This window comes from Alosa sapidissima, chromosome 12, assembly GCF_018492685.1.
Source record: "Alosa sapidissima isolate fAloSap1 chromosome 12, fAloSap1.pri, whole genome shotgun sequence".
Classification (NCBI taxonomy): Eukaryota; Metazoa; Chordata; class Actinopteri; order Clupeiformes; family Clupeidae; genus Alosa; species Alosa sapidissima.
Window position 1 is genome coordinate 24,585,790 of NC_055968.1, and position 16,213 is coordinate 24,602,002.

General features: G+C 40.7%; 1 protein-coding gene across 1 annotated transcript; it reads left to right on the forward strand.

Moving 5' to 3' along the window:
- Positions 1–2,728: 2,728 nt before the first annotated feature.
- Positions 2,729–14,840, forward strand: alpi.1 (alkaline phosphatase, intestinal, tandem duplicate 1). The gene is made up of 11 exons (XM_042058057.1): positions 2,729–2,896; positions 3,322–3,444; positions 3,920–4,035; positions 4,449–4,623; positions 5,350–5,522; positions 6,337–6,471; positions 6,623–6,698; positions 8,925–9,059; positions 9,264–9,455; positions 9,578–9,694; positions 14,115–14,840. The coding sequence occupies exons 1-11, from the start codon at positions 2,761–2,763 to the stop codon at positions 14,384–14,386; spliced, it is 1,650 nt and encodes a 549-aa protein (XP_041913991.1). The 5' UTR covers positions 2,729–2,760; the 3' UTR covers positions 14,387–14,840.
- The last annotated feature ends 1,373 nt before the right edge of the window (positions 14,841–16,213 follow it).

Below are 16,213 nucleotides of genomic sequence, written 5' to 3' on the forward strand. Positions count from 1 at the left end.
AGGGTGCATAGAGTATATTCAGTTTCGCTTCTCAAAGGCAGATTTTCAGAAAACAGCAAATGTCATGAGACAGAAGACAACTCATTGTCAGTAGAATAAAAAAAGGTGCAGTGCCCCAGATATACTGTATAGTGTGAGAAGTGTCAAATGAGGAACAAACTCAACTTCAAAGCCTTTTCACTCATTTTTGATATGTGGCAGTGCAGGGTGCATAGTATGTTTCTTTTGGTTTCTGTCCTGCTTTTTTCCCCTAGTTATTCTTTTCATTATCATAAAAAGACAGAGCCAAGAAGGCTCTTAAACAAAAATTACGATTTGTTTTACGTAAGTTGACTATTAGCTGAGCATCCCCCTGAGGTGAGAGACCTTGCCAGCCATTGTTTGTTGTGGGTTTCAGGGGGCCAATAAGAAGGAGGTGGTTTTGGGGGAGTGCTGCAGAGGTGGATGCATGAAAGGTGTAAAGCAGGGACCTCAAGGGCTCTCTGAACATCACCATGGACACAAGGCTCACACTCTCCCTACTCCTATTCTGGAGTCTTCCCAGTGAAATGGCCACTGAGGAGCCAGGTAAGGCTTCTGTCCTGGGCTTTTGTTTCCTATTTGTACACCATCCACCATCTCTAGTCATAGTGGATGCACAGCTGGTTTAAGGTTCTGATTTATGTTGCAGTGATATTCCATAAAAGACCTGTTGCGTAATGTCCCTAAGACTTTTTTATGGCATCCCCTCATATGCATGACCTTGTTAAATGGAGTGCTGCGTCTAGTCATAATGCATCGCTCCATTCTGTTTTAACGTCTGATGTTAGATGCTAAAGTGGAGATTTGTTACTGTCTGTACTTATTTTGTGGGGGATGTTAGGCTTTTTACAGCTGCTTTGTAATTGTCCCCTCATCAAGGACATTGGCAGCTGTAAACATTTCCTGTTTTACAAGCATCAAGTTTCAGTGCTGCCCTGAGATTTCAGTGTTTCGATGAAAAGAGGATTTACGTCACGCATGGTCCTGCATCTTATTAGTCATTTGTATTCATGGCATTACTCATGTCTTTATTTTTGTTTATATGACAACCAAATCTAAACCTTTACAGTGGCAGCCAGGGGCCTCGGCTGGGATTGTATGTTTAACAGTCTTCAATCTCACTCTCTCTCTCTTTGAAGTGTGAAACTAAATAGGGTGAAAAACATGATCTGTTAGAATTCCCTTTTTAACTTGGATCCATTAATATAGCATATGTTTACACTATAGCAGAAACTGAGTGAACTTTGCTTGACTCTACGTGCAAAACAATGTGAGATTTTTTTTTAAATAGCATTCTGTTTATGGATCATTTCACTGTGGTACAGAAACACATAATTACTATATAATAGTCTCACATGAAGTCTGGAACAACAGGTCGAAACTCCCTAATAAATTACACCCTACAGCGTGCGACTTTCTCATGATACCAAATGATTGTATCATACTGCAAAATTCAGAGCTATTTGCCAAAACAAAAGTTTTCACACAGCCACTAAAGATAGGATTAGACCACAAAATAATGGTCCAAGGAAATGAAGACAACAGGTAAGACTGCTATATCCAGGGGCCATCATTACTATAATCCTCCAGCAGTGTGTCCCTAGGCTCCTAGCGTGACGCTGCTCCCCTGAAACAGTGGAATGGCATGCCTCTGCCAATCCCACTCTCCCAGTCTCAGGTTTCCCCTTCCACTGTATACTGGTGTGTGTGTGTGGTGTGGCTACACCATGTGAGGCCTCATTAAGGGGACGAAGACTCTCATTTCGCTTTTTATTACCAGCTTGATTTGGTACACATGACTGGAGAGGTGGTACAGTATTTCCAGTCCCTCTCTCTTGGCAACATCTTCCTCTTTGTACTGCTCTGCATTATTTCTCCTTCTTCTCCTCATCCTCTGTGGCCCTGAAGGTCTCTCTCCTCCATTCTCTCTCACTTCCTTTCTCCTTCATCTCTTGAAGTGTGATAATAAAAGCCAAGAATTTCAGTAGCTACAGTACAAATGGACTCAGAATAGTAATATTCCTGGTTTCACACGTACACTATTGTTTTTAGGAGGGGAAAAGCCATTTTTATAGCTTGTATGTCTCCACTACCTCACAGAAGAAAAATGCAACTCATTTTACTTCCCACCAAATCCATCCAAGTTTACTGGGTTAGTAGGCACAAGATCTTTCACTGGAGCCAGAGTGGACGGAAATATTGGCCCATGTGATCATGGTGAATTCGTGGTAAATAACCCAAGAAAAAGAGACCTGGCTTTCCAACTCGCTCAAACTTTCTCTATGAAAAAGAAATAAAAAAAGAGAAACATTATGACTGAAATTATATTTCATGCCAACACAAACGTGCGCAGCCTTTTTTCCATGAATTTAACTTGTGCATAAAAGTATGCATTAGAGCCCTTTGCCACATCAAAGGGTCACTTCAATTTCAATAACACCCTTTTGGGCTGGAGAGGAAAGAGAGAGAGAGAGAAAAAAGAGAGAGAGAGAGGAAAGAGAAAGAGAGAGACTGTGTGTGGAGGGGGGGACACTCTTTAAAACAAAAGGGCTGCCTGGGAAAAATCAAAAGAACAAAATGAGGGGGCTCCTCCAGTCCTTGTGTGGTCCTCTCGTTTCCTCTTCTCTCTTTCGTGAGCCTATAAGCTGGCTTGGGCACCTCTCTTGCAACACACCCTGGCTTTAAAAAGCCAGCGCCGGAGGTCGGAGGAGACACTCCTCTCCTCTCCAGTTCAGCAGGATGCAAGCACCCCGACAGCAGGCCCCCAGGACTCACCAGCACCACTACCCCCTGGCCCTTCAAGTCCTCCACCTCCTCCCCTCTCTCCTCCTCCTGCTTGTCCTGCCCGGCAGCAGCTGTGACATGGAGGCCCAAGGTGAGAACACAGCAGCTCCATTGTGTGGGTGTCGGCGCTCGTGTTCGTGCTAACTGGAAAGACTCCCGGTTCCAGGGAACCTCTGTATTTTTGGGAGTGCGGTGGCCTGGTGTTTGTGTGTTGTCTACTGAGACATGTCTGGTGGTATGGACTACTGTGTACCTTTCCATTGTTTTTGGAATGTTAGAGGGGAGGGTGTTTGGAGATTCTGTTCTGAAGCTCCTTGCTGCTGAACCACAAGAACTGTCGCTGCTTGTGTTACAGAACTCATCATTCATGCTGCCTCCACGCTCTTGTCAGGACAAGTTTTCTACACAGCATGGGAGGGAAGAAGTAGCAAAACAGATGGGGGGGGGGGCAAAGGAAAGATTTACAAAGTGAAACATTTCGCTTCTTTCTGTCACTGTTTGACTGTTTGCTCCAAGCAGCCGAGTTGGATAAGGAGCCAGAGTACTGGAATGCCCAGGCCAGAGGATCTCTGGAAGCAGCTCTCCGCCTGCAACCCCAAGCTCACCGCGCCAAGAATCTCATCCTCTTCCTTGGAGATGGTAAGGCAAACCGCGGTTTACTAATGACGAGCGGAGAAGAGACTGAATGATAATAAATGTAGCAAATGGACTGTCACAGGGCAGTTCGTAAATAAATAATCAGGAGCATGCTTTTGAGAGAGGACACGTGACTTTCGACAAGGGGTTTAAACAGCAGCAATCAAGGAGGAATGTCAAGCTTTATCAGTACAACAGATATTTTACAAGTTAGCTTTTACAACACAACTTAATTATAAGTTAAGTTGAATAACTTCACTCATAATAACAGCACAAGTGCATACTGTATGTTATTAGAGCAATTAAACGTGATTAGCCTGTCTTTATCTATATCAGCGGCATCTTTACAAGGCAACGCACCTTAATCTAGATCATTCCTTGCTACCACTTGGCAGTTGTACTTTGCATTGGTGAAAATGTGCATGTCAGTGCACTGGTGGCGTAACTATGGTGGTTATGGAGGTTGTGTGTGTCTCAGGTATGGGTGTCTCCACCGTGTCTGCTGCACGCATCCTGAAGGGTCAGATGAAGGGCCGCTCCGGAGAGGAGACCGTTCTCGCCATGGACAGCTTCCCCTACCTCGCCCTGTCCAAGGTCTGCCAACCCACACATACACACGTGTGCATACACACACACACACACACAGCCTGCTTATGCTACCTACACCACCACAAATACCACTCTCTACACAACAAACACACACACATACACACCGATTTGGTTGGAGTTAAACGTGTGTAGGAGTTCAGGATAGTGTTATAATATAATGCACAAGGAAAGACACTGATTTAACTGAGAGCATAAAATGCATTTAGACCTCAGAAATGGTTTTCCATTACAACAGCTAAATAAATAGACCAGAGTGCACACAATCACAACAAATGTATATACTATAATGTTGACAATAGTGTTTCTCATGACCAATATCTCAACACAAATTGTGTATTTCTATTTCACAAGGCACTCTGAATATCATTATCATGTTGTCTCCACTATGTAAACAACAGACGTACAGCGTGGATAGGCAAGTAGCCGACAGTGCAAGCACAGCCACTGCCTATCACTGTGGTGTGAAGGCCAATGCCAAGACTGTGGGCCTAAATGCCAATGCGGTTGCCTACGATTGCAACAGCACTTTTGGCAATGAGGTTTTCTCTGTTCTACACCGTGCTAAAGCACAAGGTATGTCTATTTTGTACGCACGCACACATGCGCATGCACAAATTTGAAACTTGAATTTCCCCTTGGGGATCAATAAAGTATCTATCTATCTATCTATCTATCAAACACACACACAAGTCAAGTCAAGTTTATTTATATAGCACACACACACACACACACACACACACACCTAGATACACACTGACACACATACACATATGTATCCACACAATCAAAAACACATAAATTCAACCGGACTGCATATGTAATGGTTATCACGGTAATGCAAAGTATATGACGCTGGCATAATAGTACTTTCTGTTTAAAGTCAGCAGCCAGAAATCAAAGGTCAATTTTCGAAAGACAGTGATAACATGGTTATCTTTTTAACACAAAATGTTTACTGGTAGCCTCCATGATGCTATTTTCAGTAAACTACACTTTCATAAGTGATTTGTGTAAAAATTGTACACAGAAAACTAGGGCAGTCTACAACATGTCACTGCTGGTGTCTACGGCTGAAGTCCTGCCACATTAAAAGAGCCCCATACTACTTGTTTCTAATAGCTTCCCTTTGGCAGACTATGAATGAATGAGTGTTTGTCTGTGGTTTGTCTGCACATGTGTGGCCCCTGGGAGCCATACATCTGTGTGTGTCCATGTGTGTGTGTGGCTGTCTTTCCATATGTTCTGTATGTATGTTTAGTAATGCTCCATGTATGCCCTGTGTCTGTGTGTGTGTTTAAGGGAAGTCTGTGGGCATTGTGACCACCACCCGTGTCCAACACGCCTCTCCTGCTGCCGCCTACGCACATTCTGTGAGCCGCAGCTGGTACAGCGACGCAGATCTGCCCCCTAGTGCTCGCCAGCAGGGCTGCACAGACATTGCCACACAGCTGGTCACCAACACAGACATTGATGTAAGGCACTTAGTTGTCACAGTTATCAGAACTGTTGCCAATTACTGTAGGATCTGTACAATTCATTTGTATCTGAATATCATCATCAGGATGTTTGTTGTGTGTGTGTGTGTGTGTGTGTGTGTATGTGTGTGTGTGTGTGTGTGTGTGTGTGTTTGTGAAAGAGTGTTATCTCTCTTTGTCACTGAGGTCTCCACCCTGTGCTGTTCATTGCTGTCTGAAGGTTGTCCTATGAGGGATGTTACCTCTGAAAGGTTATATAGGGAGCATGTACTTTGCAGCACTGACATGTACACCCGTTATAGATGTGCTATGGAGCAAATGCCAGTTTAATGAAATAATGGTTTTGATAGCAAAATCAAATCAAAAATAAAGTGTCATTTTTTTATTATTTTTGTCAGCCAAATACGACATTCCAAGTTGCATAACAAGCATAATCACAGAGATAGAGATATTTTTATTATACAGGCTATTTGCTTAACAGACAAGTAAGACCATAGGTCAGTAGATACGTAGAGACCAATCCAGTCATTTATCGAAGTTCAAGATACCATGCCAGATATAAAAAGCGTATCTCTGGTTCTACAATGACCTATATTACTTATTGTCAGCCTTATATTTCTAGACTTAAACAGATTTCTTTTCACTAGTCTACTGCAGCTAGGTTACTTGAAAGCTTTTTCACTTTTTAGCTTCTTAAACTGCACATTTAGTTAGCACATGGTTACATGTTTGCAATGGTACAGTATGTGCATCTGCCAATGTCAGTTCTCTATAACTGTTAACTGTAAAAACTGATGTCTGTCTGTCATAGGTGATTCTTGGTGGGGGTCGTATGTACATGTCTCCAAAAGGCACCCCAGACCCAGAGTACCCTACATCATCCTCACGGAAGGGCGATCGCAAAGACAAGAAGAACCTCATCAACATATGGCTAAATGCCCGGAGGGTACTTCCTGAGAGAACTTTCATAACTTTAATTATTTAAGCTTACTCTTTTCAAGTCATTTTTTACTGATCACATCAATATCATATCAATGTCCTCTCCCATATGCAGAGGTACACAACCCATGGATTTTCACTCTTATGATTTGTATTAGGGAAAGAATGCTCAGTATGTTTGGCACAAGGACCAGTTTGATGCGGTGGATGTGAAAACCACAGACTGCCTCATGGGTAAACAGATTATTTAAAAATACTTTTAACCACACGACTGAAAAAATAATTATCCTTTACTTTTGCCATAATAATATTCACCTGAGAATGCTATTTGGATTGAATAATAATGTTGTGGCAGACTATGATCCTAAGATATATTCTAGAACAGTGTTTCCAAAACCTTTTTCTGGGAAAAACTTTTTAAAATGGCAAACCATCACAACACAATTCACAATAGGCATACTATAGCATAAATCATGAGTAAATCTATGCATAAATTAATGTCGATTAATGATCATTTCTGTATTTGTGTGGAGTTGCATGTCAATTTTCAGTAGATCGCCTAACCGTGGTAAAGTTGGTTTTATGTTGGACGTTGGAGTTTTTGGAAAAAAGAAGCTTTGTGTACTATGAAGGGCAGTTATCTGAGTGTAACAGATGCATTTTAACATGGGTAGGTCGAAAGTGGAAGTCGCATAATAGATTTATAGCATTTTTGAATAGTAAAAAATTTATATAAAATCAAAGAATGAGTTTTTGAAAAAAATAAGCTTTGTGTACTATGTAGGGCAGGTACCTGAGTGCAATAGATGCGCTTTGACTTGGGTAGGTCAAAAGGTCAAGCCGCATAATAGATTTATAGCATTTTTGAATAGTAAAATATTAATATAAAATCAAAGAGTGAGTTTTTAGAAAAAAGAAGCTTTGTGCACTATGAAGGGCAGTTAGCTGAGTGCAACAGATGTGTTTTGACATGGGTAGGTGAAAAGGTCAAGCCGCATAATAGATTTAAAGCATTTAAAGCATTTTACATTAAAAATATTTATAAAAATCAAAGAATGGGTTTTTGGGAAAAAGAAGCTTTGTGTACTATATAGAGCAGTAATCCGAGTTCACCAGATGAGTTTTGACATGGTTAGGTCAAAAGGGCAAGCCGCATAATAGATTTAAAACATTTAACATTAAAAATTGTATAAAATCAAAGAGTATGTTTTAGGGAAAAAGGAGCTTTGTGTACTAGAAAGGGCAGTAAGCCGAGTTCAGGAGATGTGTTTTAGTATGGATAAGTCAAAAGGTGAAGCCGCATAATAGATTGAAATCTTTTATCAGCATAAAAATTTCATAAAATCAAAACATGGGTTTTTGGACAAAAGAAGCGTTGTGTAATATAGGCAGGCCTTGTTCAAACACATTAAAGTTGGTTTGACACAAACTCGACCCTTATAGTCAGTGCTAAATAGATTTTTCGAATGTGTCGAATATCCAACGTCCAATATAAAACCAACTTTACCACGGTGATCGCCTAAACTATAGCCAACAGTCCACAGGGGTTAGCAGGGCTATCGGTAGGCTAGCTTTTCATATACAACAGCTTTAAGCTATGGCTAAGCATTAGAAGCTCTGTCATTTTGATTCTGTAAACAAGAGAAGTTGTGCTCACAACTTGATGACATGATGGCCGGTGTGACTTAATTGGTTGTTACTAGGATGAACAAGGATAAACAAGTTTGTTCTTACAGCTATGGATATAGCTTATTTTTAGGGCTGTTAAATTATCTACTATTTCTGCAGTAAAAAATGTAAGTGCGAACGGAAATGTAATGTGTGAAGTTATTGGAATGGAAATAAATGTAACCACCTTCAACATACTAGATATTTTGTTTCAAGTGTGCAACAAATGTAGTCAATTGAGTAAGGGAGTTCGACTGTTAGCTAGTTAGTCGGTCATAGGCTAAGTAAACAATATGTTTGCAAAGTTAACTTTGACAAGGCTGCGGCTAGCATTATTATCATCAAGAGGTGTGCTAACTCGTATCTCCGGATTGCTTTGCATTGAGGTGATACTTCAGACTTGACACACTCCTATCTTCCAGTAGAAATAGTAGAGAATGATGCTCCTGTCAACAGGAGTATGGGCGTTTTTTTAAACGTTTCATTCACAGGACCAGGCAGTGCTTTCTCATCTGCCTCCTTCAGTCACTTGAGGCAGACTGCACTGGGTCAAATGTCGTGTTATTCTTTCTGTAATTAATTAATCGAAATTAACGTGTTATTTTGACAGCCCTAGTGAAAATACCAACATGAGGCTTCAGACCTAACATCCGACCGACAATACTGCCCAAAACATTGACATTTTATTCAACATCAAAAATGTACAGAGAGAGAAAGAGGGATGAAAGGCATACTGCAGTTATAAATCGTGGCTCTGCTGCTGACCCAAATAAGATCTCTCCATCCTATCAGGTCTCTTTGAGGCAAAGGATATGAGGTTTGAGATGTTCCGCAATCGAACACGAGACCCTTCCATTGTGGATATGACAGAGAAGGCCATCCAGATCCTTAGCAAGAACCCCAAAGGCTTTTTTCTCTTCGTAGAAGATAAGTATCCATTACTTAGCCGCAAACAGATTGAAGTACTTCACCTTAAAAGTAACTTGTCTTTTCATGTCATCTACTTCATCCTTCTACTCTCTCTTCTTCGTCATCTTCATGTTTGTGTGTGCAATAATGTAAAAATGTCATGCTTATCGGGCTCTCATATGGCTTTCTCATCCTCATCCTATGTTTCTTCTTATTTCCCAAGAGGGAGAATCGATCACGGACACCATGATGGTGTGGCAAAATTGGCTCTGACAGAGACGGTGATGTTTGACAAAGCAGTGCACCGGGCATCGCAGCTCACCAAGGAGTCTGAGACTCTCACTGTAGTTACCGCAGACCACTCCCACGTTTTCACCTTTGGAGGAAACACCCCTCGGGGCAACCCCATTTTTGGTATGCACTCTACTCTTTTGGAATGTGCTCCGAGGTACCATTATTCTGCTCATCCATCATTCTGCCTTGTCATTTATTAGACCGTACTGTGGGTTCCTTTACTTTGCTCTGATTTTCTACAGGTCTTGCCCCAAAGAAGGCAGATGATAGGCTGCCTTACACAAGTATCCTATATGCAAACGGACCAGGATATGTGCATGAGAATGGGACAAGAGGAAATGTCACGGCTGTGGACTACTGTAAGTGAAACAATGTACATCTGTGTCAACGCATAATGTTCAGAGGATCCTCTCTAGCTTGCTTTGACAAACACTATCAGGGATTTTCCTGGGCAAAAATTAGGCTGAGGCGGTAACAAGCTGTCAGATGGGGGTGGGGGTTTGCCGAAAAAAAGTTAACGACCAGGGACAGCGTTGACAAAATGATGAAAACAACAACTATGGTCAAAGCTACTCAACCTATGCTTTTGAGAACAAGATGAACTAGAAAGTGTAATTTCGAGGAAATTACCAGTGCATGAAAATATAAACATACTGTATATTAACATAAAATGCAAAACAAACTTTTATTTGATAACAGTTGGCAGAAGTCATAGTTGATAACAACTGACAGTTGAAATGGCTGAACAGTTAAATAGTTGAGTAGTTTAAATAGTTAAATTATTTAATAGTGAATTATTGTAGTGAGGACATTTATTTTGAAACAGTTGTGGGCAGAGGAAATAGTTGAACAGGATCTGTGATAGTATTGCCAGATTGTATGTTTAAAGCCTGAGACAGAGTATATAGTTTAAAAGTTAAATGTAGATAGTGTAATGGATGTTGATAGACAGAAAGTTGAATGAATGTTGATAGGCAGATTGTTTAATGGATGTTGATGGGATAGTTTAATGGGTGGATGAGTGAATGGTTTGAAGAGGATGAATGGATAGAAAGTTGGATGGAATGTGCCTTATACAGTATCCTTGTAGAATGGAGATACACAGAGAGAGTTGGCCTAATTGAGCAGAAAGCAGTTGATACAGGTGCAATCATGATGCAATCAGTTTAACTAGCTTTTTGATGGGACCTAGTTGAGCAGCTGGAAGTTGATACAGGTGCAAATCAAGTTAATTAGCCCATTATGATGTCATAGTCCTCATACAAAGTCTATGGGGAAAAATAAGCTTGTTTTTTATTAATATCTCAAAAAGTATAAAGTTTACAAAAGTGAAAAATACATTCCTCAAGTCTCCTTTTCAAGACCTACGTTACAAAGTTTGAACGAAGTTTCTACGTTAAACGGTTGAATCTGAATTAGACGCAGAAATTTGGTGGGAAGAAGAAGAAGAAGAAGAAGAAGAAGAAGAAGAAGACTTCGGATAACAGAACAGTGCATTTTCATGCACTGTAATAAAAAGTGATGCTAGAATCATGTAAACGTGTAAGCGTTGATACACTCATTAATAGGCCTACACTACTAAAGACTTTGTACTCTAGACCCTCTCACACTCTGATCCTCACTGGCGTTCAGATTCTCTCCTCCACTGGTATCTTCCACTTGTGGCTGTGAATTAGACCTAGGCAACTTTCAGTCTAACAAATTAACTGTATTGCATCAGTAAAATTGTCCCATATTTAAAATTGTCCCACATTAGTACTAGTACTAGAATTAGCACATGTACTAGAAAGTACTAATACTAGTACAACCAAGCACTAGAAATTTGTCAGGAGCCAGCACGAAAATTAGATTGAGGTACCCGCCTGTCAATTCTCTATACAGGAAAAACCCTGACTATACTACTCTCTTAGGGCGCTTTCATACCTATTTTGTTACGAATCATGGGCTGAATCAATTCAGTTTTTCTCCATTGTCCTGGGTTCGTTTGTGTTCACATGGCAGCATTTATATCGGATAAAGTATATGGTAGGAGCAGGCTTCACTCAGTTTGAGAGTGCTTGGCCAAACTTAAATGTTAACTCAGAAAAAAAAGACCGCACTTTGCATATATGTGTTTTATTGCACAGACGCGTTTCGGCTTAGCGCCTTCCTCAGTGTGCTCAAGTGGATACATATACAACCTCACTTATTTATACCCACACCCACATACACTCCCACGTAATCAACCAATGGTGATGCAGTGTCATCCCATACAATAATTCAATTAAAATGGTCCATTGCTTCTTCTGTTAATAGAATCACATCATGCACAGGCCATTTACACCAATAGCACTTTTACAAAAAACATTTTTACAAAAGACATTTTTACAAGAAACAAGTCAAAGAGAAGTCTTCATTCATTCCATTAGGTGTGCATGTATTCAAGTTAAATATATACCACGCCTCCCTCTGTAGAAGGCGGTTCTCACGGTCCCCTCCTCTATTAGGCTGATTGACAGTCTCCAGGCCCATAAACCTGAGTGAGTTAACATCATGACCTGCAGAATTAAAATGTTTTGCAACTGACGATTTTTCGTCATTCTTTCTGATGTTCGACTTATGCTCACAGATTCTGGTTTTTAATTGACGTTTTGTTTTACCCACATACAATAGGCCACAAGGGCACGTCAACAGGTACACAACAAAAGAGGTTAAGCAGGTAATTCTGCCTTTTACTTTGAACGTCCTGTGGGTGCTTGGATGTGTAAACGATTTTTCAGTCAGCATAAAGTTGCACGTTACACAATTAAAACACTTGAAGTTGCCGTCTGGGATTTTAAACGAAAGACGTAGCGGGCTTGGAGCAGGGAGATATGACTGTACGAGGCGGTCTCTTAGATTGGATGCTCTTTTGTAGCAGAATCGCGGGGGATCTTGAAAAACATGACCAATTGTTGGATCACTACTTAACATATGCCAATGACGTTGTACAATGTGTTTCAATGTATTAGATATGTTTCCATAGGTCGACACAAAAGTGATTGGAGTGTTTGTGCTTGTGGTCGGTCTATGTGCTCTAGAAGTTATTACGTTAGTGCGTTGGGTGTTGCGCACACGCTCAAGACAACCCTGTAGTAATGTACTGTTATATCCCCTGTGTGAAAATCTTTGGCATATCTCTCCTGCTTGTCTTTCAAAAGCCTCATCGCTGTCACAAATGCAGCGTACTCTTAGTAATTGAATTGGCGTTTCAGTGCTGGCGGGTGGAAACTCCAGTAATCCAGTAACGCATTGCGATCTGTGTCTTTTCGGTAGATCTCACTGTGTAATGAGGTGTCCTCCTTCCTGACCAGTACATCCAGAAAGGCTATGGCTTTGTGGTCAGAGTTTGAGGTAAACTGTATGGACGGCAGTCTAGTGTTGGCATAAATGTTAAAAGCTTCCAACTCCTCTTGTGTCCCTTTCCATATAAAAAATACGTCATCAATATACCTGTACCAGACTTTCAGATGTTGCTTGAATGGATTATCTGAGTAAATAAAATCCTGCTCAAATTTTCCCATAAACAGGTTTGCGTAATTGGGTGCCATTGGCGAACCCATTGCTGTGCCCTGTGTCTGCAAATAGAATTTATTCTGAAACAAAATAATTTTTAGTCAGGACATCAGTGGCCAATGAGATTAAAAAGTCAGTATGTGGCACTTGGTGAGTCTCTAGATAGTATCTTAAGGATGCTAAACCATCTGTGTGTGGAATGTTCGTATACAGACTAGTCACATCCATGGTACATAACATATCCGATGCATTTACCTCTCCTATGCTAGCCAATTTGTTTAAGAAGTCAGTCGTATCCTTCAGAAAGGAGGGCAGGTTGTAGACTATTTCCTTAATGTGATAATCAATGTACTGTGAGAGAGGTTCTGTTACAGATTGATTACCCAACACAATCGGGCGGCCAGGTGGATTGTCCAGCCTCTTGTGGGTTTTTGGAAGAGTGTAAATGACTGGTTTTACCGGGTTAATCTGTAACAAATATTTATACACAAAGTGCTTTTTTCAATTTAGACTTTATCTCGTTGTTAAATTTCATGGTTGGATCAGCAGATAGACGCATGTATGCATTTCCATCAAGGAGTTGTCTCTCAATCTCTGCAACATAAGACGACTTGTCCTGGATCACAATAGAGCCACCCTTGTCTGCAGGTTTAATAACGATATCATTGTCCGACATTAGTTGCTTTAATGCTTCTTTTTCAGAAGTTAAGAGGTTGGGCCTAATTGTATAGTCCTCCCTCTCCAAGCAGGTGAAGGTGTCCTGTTCTACCAGTTATATCATTTATATCGGAACAAATGATATAACAAACCCACGTGAGATTAAACTTTTGTCTACAAACAAACCCACACACGATTAAATTGTTTCCGGATTGGTCACGTTTGACAGCTGAAGACACTATCCCGCAGTTACCTAACACTTAACCCCACATTTACTTTATTAAGAGCTCCATATATGTGCTTGTGCGTGTCCAAAGTCTCTAGGCTTATCTCTCCCGTTCTCGCACATAACACCGGTAAAGTTAGCCTTAAAGACATCCACTTGAAATTCAAACCATAGGCTAGCTCTACTCCTAGATGGACCACCTCCTCCAAGCGATCTCAGTCGGTTTGTTTTGTTCCGAAACAGAGTGCGATTGCAGCTTCCATATTGCCCAATCAAACCGATCTTTGGGGAAAACGTTCCATGTTACGATTCAAAGAGCCAGGTGTGAAAGCACCCTTATACTCTCTCTGTCTGTCTCCTAGTTGATGAGGAGTACATGCAACAGTCTGCTGTGCCACTGGATGCAGAAACCCATGGTGGGGAGGATGTCGCCATATATGCCAAAGGCCCCATGGCTCACCTTTTCCATGGGGTACAGGAACAGAACTACATTGCCCATGCAATGGCCTATGCTGCTTGCCTAGAGCCTTACACAGACTGCCCCCCTCTTCCACAAAGCTCTGGGGGTCAATCACACACCTTATCAGGAATGTTACTCTCTCTGACTTTGCTGCTATTTGCCCTGTCAAGATGATTATGGTTCATTTTTGCCTTAGGATGAAAGTATTTGAGCAATTGCTGAAGCCGGGTAAATTAACTGTTAATTAATGCTCCGTTTTATTTGTTTATGTTTGGTTGTTTTGTAGCTACGTTGTATGGATTATAAAGTCTTGTTAAACAGGATATATGTTACTATTGTTCAATGAGAAGTACTTCTTCCCTCTAATTTTTACAAAGTCTTTTGAGCATGCTCGGTAAGTTTGTATACTCACCTATGTCCCCAAGCCTTGGGCGTTGCTAACCAGCAAGTAAAAGCACTTTACGGTCACTTAAGGTTGAATTAAAACCTTGGTCAAGTCAGTTCACTGACAAAGGACGCCAGTAATTTACTGAACGCAATGTATATTTGTTTTAGATCATAAAATGAATGTATTTCAAACTATTTCTTATGTATTTGTAGCACCAAAGACTTGCATAATTTTTAAAAATAAAACTTTGTAATAAAATATGAAAATACCACATAAGTTATTCAGTTGCTGTTTTCTTCAGAACACATGTTCTCTGCATTACACTCAGGAATATCATTTTACTTTGTACATATCACATTGGCCAGTGACCAAGATGTCCATTTTATGTTTTAACAAGGGCCATATTGTGCACCCGGCGCACCTGGCTATACTCTGCTAGTCACAAACAGGTTTTAGTTATTAAGCAAGGTTTAGTGGAATCCCTGTATACAGTCTCACGTGCAAGCAGATTCCTTTAAATGCGCCGCTGACTATCAAAATATCGATGCACTGTTTGAAGTTGCGCTGCGTCCTGTTAAAGGGAATGACCGATGTCATTCTCATTGGTTTAAAGGATGTTACACCCAAAACACACCCATGGCTGATTAAGAAACATCAGAACAACCCTTTTGTGCACAGCACCCAGCGTTTGATCACAAAATCACCCAATTAAATTAGTGAATGTGGACTGGCCACGCCTTTAATGTCTATACACTTTGCGCCTCTGACCATCCGTTTCTGTTCGCCAAAATCTTGACTACTTTAGATATTAGGCTTCTTGACTTTCTTATGTAAACAATGTGAAATCTTTTGGCCAACAGATGTTTTCTCAATTGTACACGTTTGGATTTGTTTTTGATTGCATGATATTGTGAATGCTTTTACCTTGGACAAGGTGTGGTTTTGACATGGTGTGATTATTACAGCAATACTGTCAATGAATTATAATGGTGAAATCTGTATCTGAAAAATGATTTCTGCTTCTGTTCTTTTTTGGAAAATAGTTGATCTGTTGGACCTGAATATTTACATCTATGTACATTACAGTTGAAATATGTTCCATCCATCCATGCATTGAATCCATGCATTGAATGACAATGAAATGATACACCAAACAAACAAAAAGACCAAGGACACTTTAAATGTGAATGCCAAACTAAATACATCTAAACTACAAATCTCAGGATTAAAGTATCCAATAGTGCCAAGCAAAATCTTAAGATTTCCCTCCAGCGAACCTGAGCTAATAGAATGAGTAAAACAGATTTCGATTACTGAATTCTACCCAGCTACACAATAACACCCCCTTTAGACCCTAATCATTTCAGTCTTTCTTACAGTACGTCTTGGTCATTATCTAGTCTCGACCTGGAAACAGCCCCTGCTAGATGTTGGTCCAGCTGGGGAAAACATCAAGCACATCTGAGCTAGCAATTCCACTCTAAATCATTCAGAAATCAGGCGGAAGGTTGTGCTATGCAAAGGGCATGTAGCCAAGTGTTGGGGGGGGGGGGGGGGGTCTTTCTGTTCAAAACAGGAATATGATAGACAGAATTACAAAACTAGGCAGGAAA